The sequence below is a fragment of the Taurulus bubalis genome (genome assembly GCF_910589615.1).
Source record: "Taurulus bubalis genome assembly, chromosome: 12".
Taxonomy (NCBI): Eukaryota; Metazoa; Chordata; class Actinopteri; order Perciformes; family Cottidae; genus Taurulus; species Taurulus bubalis.
Genome location: NC_136600.1, coordinates 26,780,395 through 26,795,394, shown reverse-complemented (window position 1 = coordinate 26,795,394; position 15,000 = coordinate 26,780,395). Strand labels below are relative to the sequence as shown.

Here is a 15,000-nt window from a genome sequence, read left to right as displayed (position 1 = left end):
TCTACCTCCTCCAGCTCCTCCAGCTCTTTCAGCTCCTTCAGCTCCTCCAGCTCCTCTACCTCCTCCAGCTCCTCCAGCTCTTTCAGCTCATCCAGCTCCTCCAGCTCCTCTACCTCCTCTACCTCCTCCAGCTCCTCCAGCTCCTCTACCTCCTCTACCTCCTCCAGCTCCTCCAGCTCCTCCAGCTCCTCTACCTCCTCCAGCTCCTCCAGCTCCTCCAGCTCCTCTACCTCCTCCAGCTCCTCCAGCTCCTCTACCTCCTCCAGCTCCTCCAGCTCCTCTACCTCCTCCAGCTCCTCCAGCTCCTCCAGCTCATCTACCTCCTCCAGCTCCTCCAGATCCTCTACCTCCTCCAGCTCCTCCAGCTCCTCTACCTCCTCCAGCTCCTCTACCTCCTCTACCTCCTCCAGCTCCTCCAGCTCCTCTACCTCCTCCAGCTCCTCCAGCTCCTCTACCTCCTCCAGCTCCCCCAGCTCCTCCAGCTCCTCTACCTCCTCCAGCTACTCTACCTCCTCTACCTCCTCCAGCTCCTCCAGCTCCTCTACCTCCTCCAGCTCCTCCAGCTCCTCCAGCTCCTCTACCTCCTCCAGCTCCCCCAGCTCCTCCAGCTCCTCCAGCTCCTCTACCTCCTCCAGCTCCTCCAGCTCCTCTACCTCCTCCAGCTCCTCCAGCTCCTCCAGCTCCTCTACCTCCTCCAGCTCCTCTACCTCCTCTACCTCCTCCAGCTCCTCCAGCTCCTCTACCTCCTCCAGCTCCTCCAGCTCCTCCAGCTCCTCTACCTCCTCCAGCTCCTCCAGCTCCTCCAGCTCCTCTACCTCCTCCAGCTCCTCTACCTCCTCTACCTCCTCCAGCTCCTCCAGCTCCTCTACCTCCTCCAGCTCCTCCAGCTCCTCTACCTCCTCTACCTCCTCCAGCTCTTCCAGCTCCTCTACCTCCTCCAGCTCCTCCAGCTCCTCCAGCTCCTCCAGCTCCTCCAGCTCCTCTACCTCCTCTACCTCCTCCAGCTCCTCCAGCTCCTCTACCTCCTCCAGCTCCTCCAGCTCCTCCAGCTCTTTCAGCTCCTTCAGCTCACGTGTTCTTCAGCAGCGGCTCGAGGACAAAGTGTTGTTGTAGAGAAGCATCACTTTTATTTTAAATATTTATTATTATCTCACCAATTCTCATGTTTACGCTCAACACTAAGATGATTAATCCTCCTGGAGACGCAGCGTGTTCATCTTAGTGTTATATTTAGTAATTTGATGCCTGAACCCAATCGGGTTTCCCTGAAGTTTATTTTGAAAGGACCACATTGACATTGACAGGTGTTGCTGGACTTTTGTCGGAAAAGGAACAAAAGATGAGGACAAACCGTTATGTGAGGAACCGTTGCTCTCAGGTCATCCGTACCATAATATATTCATAATAATTCCTTGTTCATGATTACGTGGATCTAATTGCTACCACCACATAACAGATACCTGGAACCCCTGAAACAACGAGAAACAACAACTCTGTTTCAGGTGTTTATACATTAAAGAAAACATTATTATGAATATTACATTGCTTCCAATAAATCCCCCTGAATCTCACACATTGGCCCTTTAAGTAAACATAAACACCACACACTGGCCCTTTAAGTAAACATAAACACCACACACTGTTCCTTTAAGTAAACATAAACACCAAACACTGGCCCTTTAAGTGAACATAAACGCCACACACTGGCCCTTTAAATAAACATAAACATCACACACTGGCCCTTTAAGTAAACATAAACATCACACACTGGCCCTTTAAGTAAATTTTCTCAGTTATCTCTTCAAACATGTGAAGTTTTCATCAAACGAACTGGCCCCTTTAAATATAGTCCATCGTCGGGGGACTATTTTCAGCGGCGGACTTATCGAGGACACCGGCTCACGGCTTCTCCTTCAGCCTCGTGGCCCAGAGAATAAAAAGATGAAAGCCGAGGAAACGGAAACCATCCGGAGTCTTTTCCTCCATCTGCTGTCTGCAGTCTGTGATGAAACAATCAGGTTTCAGAGATTCAGGAAAAGCCTCTTCCTCTTCTTCCTCCTCCTCCTCTTCCTCCTCATCTCCTCGTCTTCGTCTCTGCCAGCTCCTCCACCGGCCAGATGGCCGACGCAGGATTCTGCTCAAGAGGCCACGGGAGCTGCTTCTGTTTCATAGCGCCTGAGCACAATAGAGGTTACGACTCCAATGTTAGTTATGTTTAATAAAGACGATTAATACTTAGTTATGTTTAATAAAGATGATGAATACTTAGTTATGTTTAATAAAGACAATTAATACTTAGTTATGTTTAATAAAGATGATTAATACTTAGTTATGTTTAATAAAGATGATTAATACTTAGTTATGTTTAATACATATGATTAATACTTAGTTATGTCTAATAAAGATGATTAATACTTAGTTATGTTTAATAAATATGATTAATACTTAGTTATGTTTAATAAAGATGATTAATACTTAGTTATGTTTAATAAATATGATTAATACTTAGTTATGTTTAATAAAGATGATTAATACTTAGTTATGTTTAATAAATATGATTAATACTTAGTTATGTCTAATAAAGATGATTAATACTTAGTTATGTTTAATAAATATGATTAATACTTAGTTATGTCTAATAAAGATGATTAATACTTAGTTATGTTTAATAAAGATGAATATTTGTGTATTAAAACTTCTTTGTCTTCAGATCATCTCTCAGAGGAAACTGTGTAAAGCTCTACTCAGACCTGGAGGCAATGTGGGGAAAGCCATCATCACGGTGAGCATCTTCTTCTTCATCACCTCTTCTTCATCACCTCCTCTTCTTCACCACCTCTTCTTCATCACCTCTTCTTCATCACCTCTTCATTATCACTGAGTGTGGAGGACCAGACTAAACATGAGAAAAGGAAATAGTCATTGTGACGTTTGTCCTTTCGGCCATCTTTGTTATTCCTTCTTTCGTTCCCTTGTCTACTTTCCTCTCTCTTTTGTGTTCTACCCTCTATCCCTTCTCTTCCCCTCCTTCTCTCTCCTTTCATTCCTTAATTATTTCTTCTCCATTGCTCCTTCCTTCCTTTCCTTAAGCCTTTTATCTTTTCTTTCCTTCTTTCATGTTGAAGGTCGTCGTTTCTTCAGATCTTTGCTTCATTATTTTCGTATTTATGCAGAAACTGAAGGTTGAAACTGATCCCAGATCAGTGAAGTCAGCCAGCAGGAGACCTGATCCTGGTTCAGCTGATCTAAACTGATCCTAAACCAGCTGCAGCTCGTTGTTGTTGAAAGATAAGAGAAGGTTACAGATCTGAGATCAGAGAGTGAGGAATACTTCTTCCTTCCTCGTTCACTTCCTATATCTTTCACTTCCTTCTTTGTTTCCTTATTCCTTCCTGCCTCTTTTATTTCCTATATATTTAATTTCCTTCTTTATTTCCTTCTTCCTTCCTTCCTCGTTCACTTCTTATATCTTTCCTTCCTTCTCCCTCAGTCATGTCCTGTTGTTTCACGGTGGTCTCCTGTGATAAACCAGATGTCTCTCCTCCCGTTAGAGAAGAACACAGACGGATATCTTCATCTTCATCTTCATCTTCATTCTCTTTCATCTGATATGAATGTGTTTCACTTTTCACATCATCCATCTTCTCTCACGTGGATGTGTTGATGCTTCAGGGAAAACAGAAGAAGCTGCTGATGATTCTGATCTGTTTCACTGTGTTTCATTGGCTCTTAGTTCTTAGTTTTCTTTTGTTAATAAAATAAAAGAGTATTAATTCATTCTTATTTTCCTGGTTTGTCTGCAGATCTCAGCAGAGGAGCTGACGGGGAACGACGACTACATCGAGCTGTCCTTCAGCGCCAGGAAGCTGGACGACAAGGTGTGTGTGTGTGTGTGTGTGTGTGTGTGTGTGTGTGCGTTAGACATCCAGTGGGTCAACTCACGTTTCACCTAAAGCTTCAGTCAGACTCTTTGTGTCTTTCTGGGTTCAAGAGTTTAGTCAACGAGCAACAAACAGTTTGGAAACTCAAAGTGGAGAAACGACCTCACCAGCTCCGTTTTGTCTCTTTGTGGTCGTTTTGTGTCTCTTTGTAGTCTTTCTGTCTCTTTGTGGTTGTTTTGTCTCTTTGTAGTCGTTTTGTGTCTCTTTGTAGTCGTTTTATCTCTTTGTGGTCGTTTTGTCTCTTTGTAGTCGTTTTGTCTCTTTGTAGTCGCTTTGTGTCTCTTTGTAGTTGTTTTATCTCTTTGTGGTCGTTTTGTCTCTTTGTGGTCGTTTTGTGTCTCTTTGTGGTCGTTTTGTGTCTCTTTGTAGTCGTTTTATCTCTTTGTAGTCCTTTTGTCTCTTTGTAGTCGTTTTATCTCTTTGTGGTCGTTTTGTCTCTTTGTAGTCCTTTTGTCTCTTTGTAGTCGTTTTATCTCTTTGTGGTCGTTTTGTCTCTTTGTGGTCGTTTTGTGTCTCTTTGTGGTCGTTTTGTGTCTCTTTGTAGTCGTTTTATCTCTTTGTAGTCCTTTTGTCTCTTTGTAGTCGTTTTATCTCTTTGTAGTCCTTTTGTCTCTTTGTGGTCGTTTTGTGTCTCTTTGTAGTCGTTTTATCTCTTTGTAGTCCTTTTGTCTCTTTGTAGTCCTTTTGTCTCTTTGTAGTCGTTTTATCTCTTTGTGGTCGTTTTGTCTCTTTGTGGTCGTTTTGTGTCTCTTTGTAGTCGTTTTATCTCTTTGTAGTCCTTTTGTCTCTTTGTAGTCGTTTTATCTCTTTGTAGTCGTTTTATCTCTTTGTGGTTGTTTTGTCTCTTTGTAGTCTTTTTTATCTCTTTGTAGTCCTTTTGTCTCTTTGTAGTCGTTTTATCTCTTTGTAGTCGTTTTATCTCTTTGTGGTTGTTTTGTCTCTTTGTAGTCTTTTTTATCTCTTTATAGTCCTTTTGTCTCTTTGTAGTCATTTTGTCTCTTTGTAGTCGTTTTATCTCTTTGTAGTCGTTCTATCTCTTTGTAGTCGTTCTATCTCTTTGTAGTCGTTTTATCTCTTTGTGGTCATTTTGTCTCTTTGTAGTCGTTTTATCTCTTTGTAGTCGTTTTATCTCTTTGTGGTTGTTTTGTCTCTTTGTGGTCGTTTTGTCTCTTTGTGGTCGTTTTGTCTCTTTGTAGTCGTTTTGTCTCTTTGTAGTCATTTTGTCTCTTTGTAGTCGTTTTATCTCTTTGTAGTCGTTTTATCTCTTTGTGGTTGTTTTGTCTCTTTGTAGTCGTTTTGTCTCTTTGTGGTCGTTTTGTCTCTTTGTGGTCGTTTTGTCTCTTTGTAGTCGTTTTGTCTCTTTGTAGTCGTTTTATCTCTTTGTAGTCGTTTTGTCTCTTTGTGGTCGTTTTGTCTCTTTGTGGTCGTTTTGTCTCTTTGTAGTCGTTTTGTCTCTTTGTGGTCGTTTTGTCTCTTTGTGGTTGTTTTGTCTCTTTGTGGTCGTTTTGTCTCTTTGTAGTCGTTTTATCTCTTTGTAGTCGTTTTGTCTCTTTGTAGTTGTTTTGTCTCTTTGTGGTCGTTTTGTCTCTTTGTAGTCGTTTTATCTCTTTGTAGTCGTTTTGTCTCTTTGTAGTTGTTTTGTCTCTTTGTGGTCGTTTTGTCTCTTTGTAGTTGTTTTGTCTCTTTGTGGTCCTTTTGTCTCTTTGTGGTTGTTTGGTCGTATTGTCTCTTTGTAGTCGTTTTATCTCTTTGTAGTCGTTTTGTCTCTTTGTAGTCGTTTTATCTCATTGTAGTCCTTTTGTCTCTTTGTAGTCCTTTTGTCTCTTTGTGGTCCTTTTGTCTCGTTTTGTGTCTCTTTGTAGTTGTCTTTTTGTCTTTTTGCAGTCATTTTGTTTCTCTTTTTCAATTCAACTCCTATCTGTTTGAAGATACAATGCTTATAGTAAATGTCCCAGCATGCTCGTGGTCAGACTGACCAGCAGCTATGGAACCAGCTGTCACATGGAGACGTGATGAGCCTCACGTGCTCAAAAAGCTACAAAGTAACAAACACAGTACTGTAAAAATGAATAAATTAAACTAATTATATTATTTATCATGATTCTAAAGTGAAATATAATTATGTATTTCTTTAATCCTGCTTTATGTAATGTGTCATTCCTGACTGAGCTCCATCAAACACTGTTAACCAGTTAAATATATATATTATATATATATATATATATATATATATATATATATATATATATATATATATATATATATATATATAAATATCTATATATAATAACTTTCTGCTGCCGTAAACATGTTGTAAAGTGTTTGTTTGTTTTTATTAAAACAATAACAATACTGTTTGTGTTCACAGGACTTCTTCACTAAATCTGATCCGTTTCTGGAGATCTACAGAGTGAATGACGACGCCACGATGCAGCTGGTCTACAGGACGGAGGTCCACACACACACACACACACACACACACACACACACATACACAACAGAGACGCTCAGCCGTCTCCTGAAATCGTTTCTTAACGACTTCTCCTCTCAGACGGTGATGAACAACCTGAACCCGGTGTGGAAAACCTTCAAAGTCTCTCTGAACTCGCTCTGCAGCGGAGACCACGAGCGCAAGCTGCAGGTACACACACACACACACACACACACACACACACACACACACACACACACACACTCTTTGAGGCGTTCAGGATCTCTGAAGACTCGGTTGTTCGGCCTCTTCTTCTTCTTCTTCTTCTTCTTCTTCTTCTTCTTCTTCTTCTTCTTCTTCTTCTTCTTCTTCTTCTCTCTTGAGTCCGTTTGATCAACGTAAAGCCAGTGACCTCCCAGCCAGGTGCGTTCCAGTTGAGCAGCACCTGGCTGCTCCGGTGCGACAGGAAGTAGTTAATGATGATGAAGCTGCTGCTCTGGATCCGTCTCTGTGGACCTTCTGACTGCCGGCCAGGAAAACAAGATGGCGGCGGTCAAAACGCTTCTAAAGCCAGCCGGCGACGCCTGGATGACGTCCAGCTGGTCCTCAGAGTTCTGCACCTCGCTGAGAGTCTGCTCTTATAAATATAAATATGAATATATAAACCTGAACAGGAGACGTCAGCTCTCTGGTGCTTCTTCAGGATTTCAGAGGAAACTGTCCGAGCCGATAATTTACTCCAAATTATTTCCCTCCGAGCCGAAAGAATGAAGTTGTGATTCTGACAGCTCATTAAAAGTCTCTGAGGAGCTCAGGTAGAAACACTGAGAGGATTTAAACCTTAATATGTGAGGAAGAGGAGGGGGAGGGAGGGGTGGGGGAGGAGGAAGGAGAGGAAGAGGAGGGGGAGGGGGAGGGGGAGAGGGAGGGGGGGGAAGAAAGGAGAAGAGGAGGAGAGGGGGAGGAAGAGCAAGGGGGGAGAAGAGGTTTTTCGTTGTCACATTCAGTTTAATGAGGACACACAGTTATGACATCACTCAGATTAATATATTCATAGAATAACTCTCTCTCTCTCTAATTGGCTCGCTCGCCCACTTGATTCCTGTTGACATTAACAAGAGAGAAACAACATTCATAACACCTCCTCTTCCTCCTCCTCTTCCTCCTTCTTCTTCTTTTTCTGGTCCTTCTCTCTTTCATACCACTTTTTACCTTGAGAGGTGAGACAACTCATACATCACCTCTTCTTCACCAGAAGTCTTCTTCACCAGAAGTCTTCTTCACTAGGAGTCTCCTTCACTAGGAGTCTCCTTCACCAGAAGTCTCCTTCATCAGAAGTCTTCTTCACGAGAAGTCTTCTTCACCAGGAGTCTTCGTCACAAGAAGTCTTCTTCACGAGGAGTCTCCTTCACCAGGAGTCTTCTTCACAAGAAGTATTCTTCACCAGGAGTCTTCTTCACCAGAAGTCTTCTTCACTAGGAGTCTTCTTCACCAGAAGTCTTCTTTACTGGAAGTCTCCTTCATCAGAAGTCTTCTTCACTAGGAGTCTTCTTCACCAGGAGTCTTCTTTACTGGAAGTATCCTTCATCAGAAGTCTTCTTCACCAGAAGTCTTCTTCACTAGGAGTCTTCTTCACCAGAAGTCTTCTTTACTGGAAGTCTCCTTCATCAGAAGTCTTCTTCACCAGAAGTCTTCTTCACTAGGAGTCTTCTTCACCAGGAGTCTTCTTCACCAGGAGTCTACTTCACCAGCAGTCTTCTTCACCAGAAGTCTCCTTCACCAGGAGTCTTCTTCACCAGGAGTCTTCTTCACCAGCAGTCTTCTTCACCAGAAGTCTCCTTCACCAGAAGTCTCCTTCACCAGGAGTCTTCTTCACCAGGAGTCTTCTTCACCAGCAGTCTTCTTCACCAGAAGTCTCCTTCACCAGGAGTCTTCTTCACCAGGAGTCTTCTTTACCAGAAGTCTTCTTTACTGGAAGTCTCCTTCACCAAAAGTTTCCTTCACCAGGAGTCTTCTTCACCAGGTCTTTGGATCGTCCCTCTGTCCGTCTCAGGAACGAGACATCTCGTGAATGAGACATCTTGTGAACGTCATGAATGACTCTCGTCACAAACACATCTATGATTATGTTATATATACATGTCAACTGCTCCACACAGCGTTCTATAATATATGGGCATATAAAGGAGATATATTTACATATTGGAATTTATGACACACACACACAGTACATGGAACACTTGCTCACTGAAACTCCTGCATGAATATAGGAAAGTATAAAACCACCAAACTGAAATGAGAACTGGAGCATGAGTGTGTGTGAGGGAGAGAGAGAGTGTGTGAGAGTGTTAGAGTGTGTGTGTGAGATAATGTGAGAGTGTGTGAATGTGTGTGTGTGTGTGATTATGTGAGGGTGTGTGTGTGTGTCTGTGTGTGTGTCCGCTCTGTAAATTCATGAGATGGTGATCCTCTTCTTTCGCTCTGAGACCATCAGGGTTCTTCTTCTCCTCCTCCGATCTATTTTTCATGAACCGTCAAACCTTCAGCGATTCAGCGATGGTCTGATTTATTCCCTTCCTGGTCCCAGTGCCACTCACTGGTTCCACTGGGAGGACGGAGGGTCCAGCAAGACCTTTATTCTTGTGTGTCTTCATTCTTGGTTGTGGTTTTGTGTTATTTGAATGTGTAATAGTTCACATGATACAAACCAGAAGAAACTTGACACATTTTATTATTTATGTTGGAAAGACCGAAGGTTCTGTCAGAAGAAGAAACACAAACGTTTCCGATAATATTTCTCGATTATATGACGGATGAAATCCAACTCGGTTGCTGAGAGTTGCATGTTGGGTAACAACTCTTATTGCCCATCTGCGTCATGCTTCAGTCATCGGATGATATTCCAACAGACTAACCTTCTGTTTGTGAAGTCTGAAGAAGAGCTTCGATGAAGATAATTCCAGCTTGTTTTGGAATGCTTTTATTGTGAAACTCTCGACGTGGAGACAGGAAGCTGTTCCTGTTTGAATCTAAACTTCCTGTTTCTTTCACCAATGACGCTGATTTCTTCTCTTCTTTCTCATCTGTTGCTCCGAAGATCTTTGTCTCTTTCAGTTGCTCCGTACAGCGTTGAGTTCTCGTCTGAACTGAAGAACATGTGTTCTTGAAGATGGATCATAAGCACCGGACTCACTGAAGCTCTGTAGCAGCAGAATAGGACTTGCTATCTAACTGACCAACAAATACAAACAAATTAGACTTTCAGTCGCCTGTAAAATCTCATTAATTTCCTCCAAACTATTGAACAGAGAGATGATTTATTTTAGTGAACAGACTCGTGACCTTCATCAGCAAAAACAAATATTGAATTAGAAACAAAACTCTGACTAATGAGCCTGAATGATGATTACATAAACCAGAGTGTGATGAAGGATCAGGCCTGCAAACACACTTCTCTGCTCTGATGGTTCCAATGTGTCACAGGTTTTTATTCAGTTCATAATTCAGCTGTCCACTGAGGCGTCTCTGTTTTTGTGTCCACCCAGTGCACAGTCTGGGACTGGGACTCCAACGGGAAGCACGACTACATCGGAGAGTTCGAGGCCTCGTTCAAAGAGATGAGGGGAGCCATCGATGGGCGGCAGGTAGGAGACACGACTTTAACTTTTCAGTCATGGGTTCAGTCATCAACCTCTCAGGCTGTCTCATTGAGATGTGGTGAGATATGATATGATGAGATGAGATATGATGAGGTGAGATGAGATATGATGAGGTGAGATGAGATGTGATGAGATGAGATGAGATATGATGAGGTGAGATGAGATATGATGAGGTGAGATGAGATATGATGAGGTGAGATGAGATATGATGAGGTGAGATGAGATATGATGAGATATGATGAGGTATGATGAGGTGAGATGAGATATGATATGATGAGGTGAGATGTGATGAGGTGAGATGAGATATGATGAGGTGAGATGAGATATGATGAGGTGAGATGAGATATGATGAGATGAGATATGATTAGATATGATGAGATGAGATGTGCTATGATGAGATATGATGAGATGAGATGAGATATGATGAGATGAGATATAATTAGATATGATGAGATATGATGAGATGAGATGTGCTATGATGAGATATGATGAGATATGATGAGATGAGATATGATGAGATGAGATATAATGAGATATGATATGATGAGATGAGATATGATGAGATGAGATATGATGAGGTGAGATGAGATGAGATATGATGAGATATGATCAGATGAGATATAATGAGATATGATATGATGAGATGAGATATGATGAGATGAGATATGATGAGGTGAGATGAGATGAGATATGATGAGATGAGATATGATCAGATGAGATATAATGAGATATGATATGATGAGATGAGATATGATGAGATGAGATATGATGAGATGAGATGAAATGAGATGAGATGAGATATGATTAGATGAGATTAGATGAGATATGATGAGATGAGATATGATGAGATATGATGAGGTGAGATGAGATGAGATATGATGAGATGAGATATGATGAGATGAGATATAATGAGATATGATGAGGTGAGATGAGATATGATGAGATATGATGAGATGAGATATGATGAGGTGAGATGAGATGAGATATGATGAGATGAGATATGATGAGATGAGATATGATGAGATGAGATGAGATATGATGAGATGAGATATGATGAGGTGAGATGAGATATGATGAGATGAGATATGATGAGATGAGTTGAGATGAGATGAGATGCATTGCTTTAGGGCGGGGCTACAAGATGATTGACAGCATACGGCGTCTCTGCGTCCCTCCTCCTCACTTCCTGTTCTCCGGTTGATAAACAGAACAGCGTTCCTCCACAGTGACCGTTTGACCGGCGTTAGCTTCCGTTTAGCCGCGTGGCTAAAGCGTCTGCAGGCCACAGTTAGCAGCAGGCGCTAACCCCGGGAGGCTCAAAGAAGAAAGGCCCTGATCTCCGTTAGGCCCCGCAGCCCCGGGACCCCATGAATACGTCAATTAGCGGCGTGACGCCCTCTAAAGTGCACCTTCAGGGCCGGACAGTTTATGTCGACAGACGGCGTAATTATCCGCGACGGCGGAGACGGAGGCGGCTAATGAAGACGCCGAGACGGAGGGCTGTTGGACGCTAATTAAAGCGCTTGGCTAACGGCGCTCGTGTTGTGTGTGTTTCTCTCTGCTCGCCGCCTGCAGACATCACACTAACCATGAGCCGCTCAGCCGTCTCATTACCCGGGAATGTTTTCTCTGTAATGATCCTCCTTCACTGGAAGTATTCCAACATGAAGCGATGTGATGAATGCGTCCTGCATCGTTCTGTCAGTTCAGGACGGGGAGATGGATCGTCTCCAAACCCTCCGTGAGACGAGAGCACAGAAAAACAGATCTGCTTTCTTTTTCTCAACAAATCTCCTGTTCAGGTTCCACCGTCACGCTGCGTTCCTCTCTGCGTTCCTCTCTGCGTTCCTCTCTGCGTTCCTCTCTGCGTTCCTCTCTGCGTTCCTCTCTGCGTTCCTCGCTGCGTTCCTCTCTGCGTTCCTCGCTGCGTTCCTCTCTGCGTTCCTCTTGGCCTCTGGGGGAAGTCAGGGCTTGTTTCCTGGTTTCATCCGGCGCTCCTGTGGGCCGAGGCTCGTCCACATGAAACCGGGCGAGGCTCGAAGTTCGGGGATTCTGTCGTGTTTAGAAGTTTTTTATGAGACGGTCAAAAACCAAGATGGAGGATGACCAGAACCAAGTTACTGTTGGAGGAGGGGATGACCAAAAAACTAAACGTCAAAAGTCAAAAACTAAAATTGCAACGACCTTCTTCTTCTTCTTCTTCTTCTTCTTCTTCTTCTTCTTCTTCTTCTTCTTCTTCTTCTTCTTCTTCTTCTTCTTCTTCTGTTCTGGTTGTATTTATTGGCCTCCTTCCTCAGCTGACAGTCTGCTCTAAACCCAAAGCCTCCCGGGAGCTCTCCCTTCCTCTTCCTCCTCTTCTTCCTGAATCTTCGTCTTCTATCGGCTTCAGGAGGAACTGATCAGAGATCAGCTGCTGGATGCTTTTATTTTGAAATCGCCTGAGACATCTGTTTCCTGTCATGAGCATCGACATCAAACAGCTGTTTGTTATCTGTCTGGCAGAGACAGAGAATAAACACAAACCTGCTGCTACACAGAATCATGTACACACACACACACACACACACACACACACACACACACACACACACACACACACACACACACACACCTGCCTGGCAGCAGCAGCTGGTTGGAGTTGATTTGCTCTCTCTGTGTCTGTAAACATTCATCCGTCAGCTGTTGCAGTAACATCTCATCATATTCATATTCATATTCATATTCCACGCAGGTCTCTGGCATGTTTCCTCACGCTTCACCGGTTTGTCTCCAGCATTGGGAGCTCAGGTTCAGGATTGGTCCTCTCTGCTGGCATCCAGGTCACCGCAGCCAGACAGGCACAAACAATGCTAGCATTGAACCGCCGACACGTTGAATGCAGATCTTTCTGCATTGGGAGCAGACGCTGCCGGGACAGAGAGGCTGTTCCTGTTCCTCTGGGTTTATCGGACCAAGGCTGAGCGACACAGCAGCCAATGAAGGAGCAGCGTTCCTGCCTGATGTTCCGCTGGAAGCTTTCCGTCTTCAGAGGAAACGAACGCCCCGTTTCAGAGAGTTTACCGTCGCGGTGACGCAGCGTTACAGGATGCTGCGCTCACAGCTAACGTGCTGCGGATTCGACGCGCGAGTCGATCGCTTGCAAAGTCCATGTAGGGACGCGAATGATTCCCCCCAAATAATCCCAAAGTTCAGTAAAAGTCATGTAAATATGTTATATTCATGTGTTCATGTCGTTCATTTACGCTGAGTTTGAAATAATGAATATGCTTTTAAAAGAAAGACTCAAAATATAAGCAGGCATCCATACAGGCATCTATATAAATGTTTATTCTTTTAATCAAACTATTGTCTCATTCGTTTGTGTCATTTAAGGTTTACTGTATGCTTTGTGTTCTCATTGTTAGTTTAAATACTACATTTACTCACTTTTTACTGTTTACACCCAGACTTCACTAAATGTTTGGTTATGACATTTGGGTTAAAGTCATGACATTTTTGTGAAGTCATGAATTTTATGTGAAAAGTAATGATTTTTTTTTAAAGTCTTGAAAAAGTCACATACATTTGTTAAAAAGTCATGATAATTTGGTGAAAAGTCATGTAAAAATGAAAAGTCATGTAAAAGTCATGGACATCATTGGTCAGGATGTGTGTGAACGCTGGATAAGAAGACAGGCCGCTATGGGCGGGGTGTTATTTATTAATGTAGGTGCGTTGTGTTTGTTGCATTGTGTGGTTACATTATTACTTAGTTGTGTTTGTTGCATTGTGTGGTTACATTATTACTTAGTTGTGTTTGTTGCATTGTGTGGTTACATTATTACTTAGTTGTGTTTGTTGCATTGTGTGGTTACATTATTACTTAGTTGTGTTTGTTGCATTGTGTGGTTACATTATTACTTAGTCGCCTCATCAGAGAGCGGCTCTCAGGCGGAAAACTGAGGTTTTGAGAAGAGTTTGTAAAAATGCAGCAAAGCGTCCGTCTGCAGAGAGGCGTGTGTTTTATTCTCTACTGTTAGACTCTAACCCTACAGGCGTGTTGGACCTCAACATGTCTGTTAGACTCTAACCCTCATGTATGTTTATCATTATTCTTCATGTTGGTTTCACATTTGAATACGTTTAGTGTAATACTAATACTATAATAACATAATACATGACATGCTTCATGTTCCAGGTGCAGTGGCCGTGCCTGAACCCCAAATACAGCGTCAAGAAGAAGAACTATAAGAACTCTGGCATCGTCATTCTGAACCAGTGCAAGGTGAGCGGAGCCCCTCGCGGTGTGTTCAGGTGCTGCTGGGAAATCTGACCTTTGAGACTTTGCGGGGGTTTGTGTTACGCACCAAACTGTTGTGTTAATGAGCCGAACCCAAAAGGTCAAACTGTAGGGGAGGGGAGGACGATGTGAGCGTTGGCGCCTCGGATCGGCTCCAGAATATTACTAATATCATTAATATTCACCGGCTGCTGAAAAGCAAACAAACAAAGAGAGAACACGACGTGACACTCCAACACTTCTCACCGCGGAGGAACAACAATGCTCACAAACAAAATGCAAAAGGACCGTCTGAACAGGAAGCTCATCCATATGCAGACGACTCCGCTCTGTCACAGGATCTCCTCTTCCTCTACCTCTTCCTCCTCCCCCTTTCCTCCTCCTCCTCCTCCTCCTCCTCCTCCTTTTGTCTTCACATAAAGATGGAGTAGTACATCTGAGTAGTAAAAGTATATTCAGAGTCAATAAAACCTCGTAGTCGTTCCTGGATCTCGTTCCATCGACATTAACGCTCCATTCCTCAGAAGAAGACGAGGCGTCATACATATATTATATATATAAAATATGTATATAATATATGTGGATATATATATATATATATATATATATATACGTATATATCTGGTTTCTGGTGTGACTGAAGCCTGGCGGCGGCCTGACGCGTTAAGGGAATCCTCCAGACAGCGCTCA

The 15,000-nt window shown here is 43.0% G+C and overlaps 1 protein-coding gene across 1 annotated transcript in view; it reads left to right on the top strand.

Moving 5' to 3' along the window:
* Window positions 1-15,000, top strand: part of cpne4a (copine IVa) — a gene marked incomplete at both ends in the record, with an annotated part of 40,476 nt that overhangs the window by 12,590 nt on the left and 12,886 nt on the right. The window contains 6 exons of the mRNA XM_079228105.1: window positions 2,711-2,782; window positions 3,804-3,878; window positions 6,310-6,393; window positions 6,493-6,582; window positions 9,918-10,016; window positions 14,209-14,295. Coding sequence (XP_079084231.1) covers window positions 2,711-2,782; window positions 3,804-3,878; window positions 6,310-6,393; window positions 6,493-6,582; window positions 9,918-10,016; window positions 14,209-14,295 — 507 coding nt within the window. The remainder of the gene's footprint in view (window positions 1-2,710; window positions 2,783-3,803; window positions 3,879-6,309; window positions 6,394-6,492; window positions 6,583-9,917; window positions 10,017-14,208; window positions 14,296-15,000) is intronic.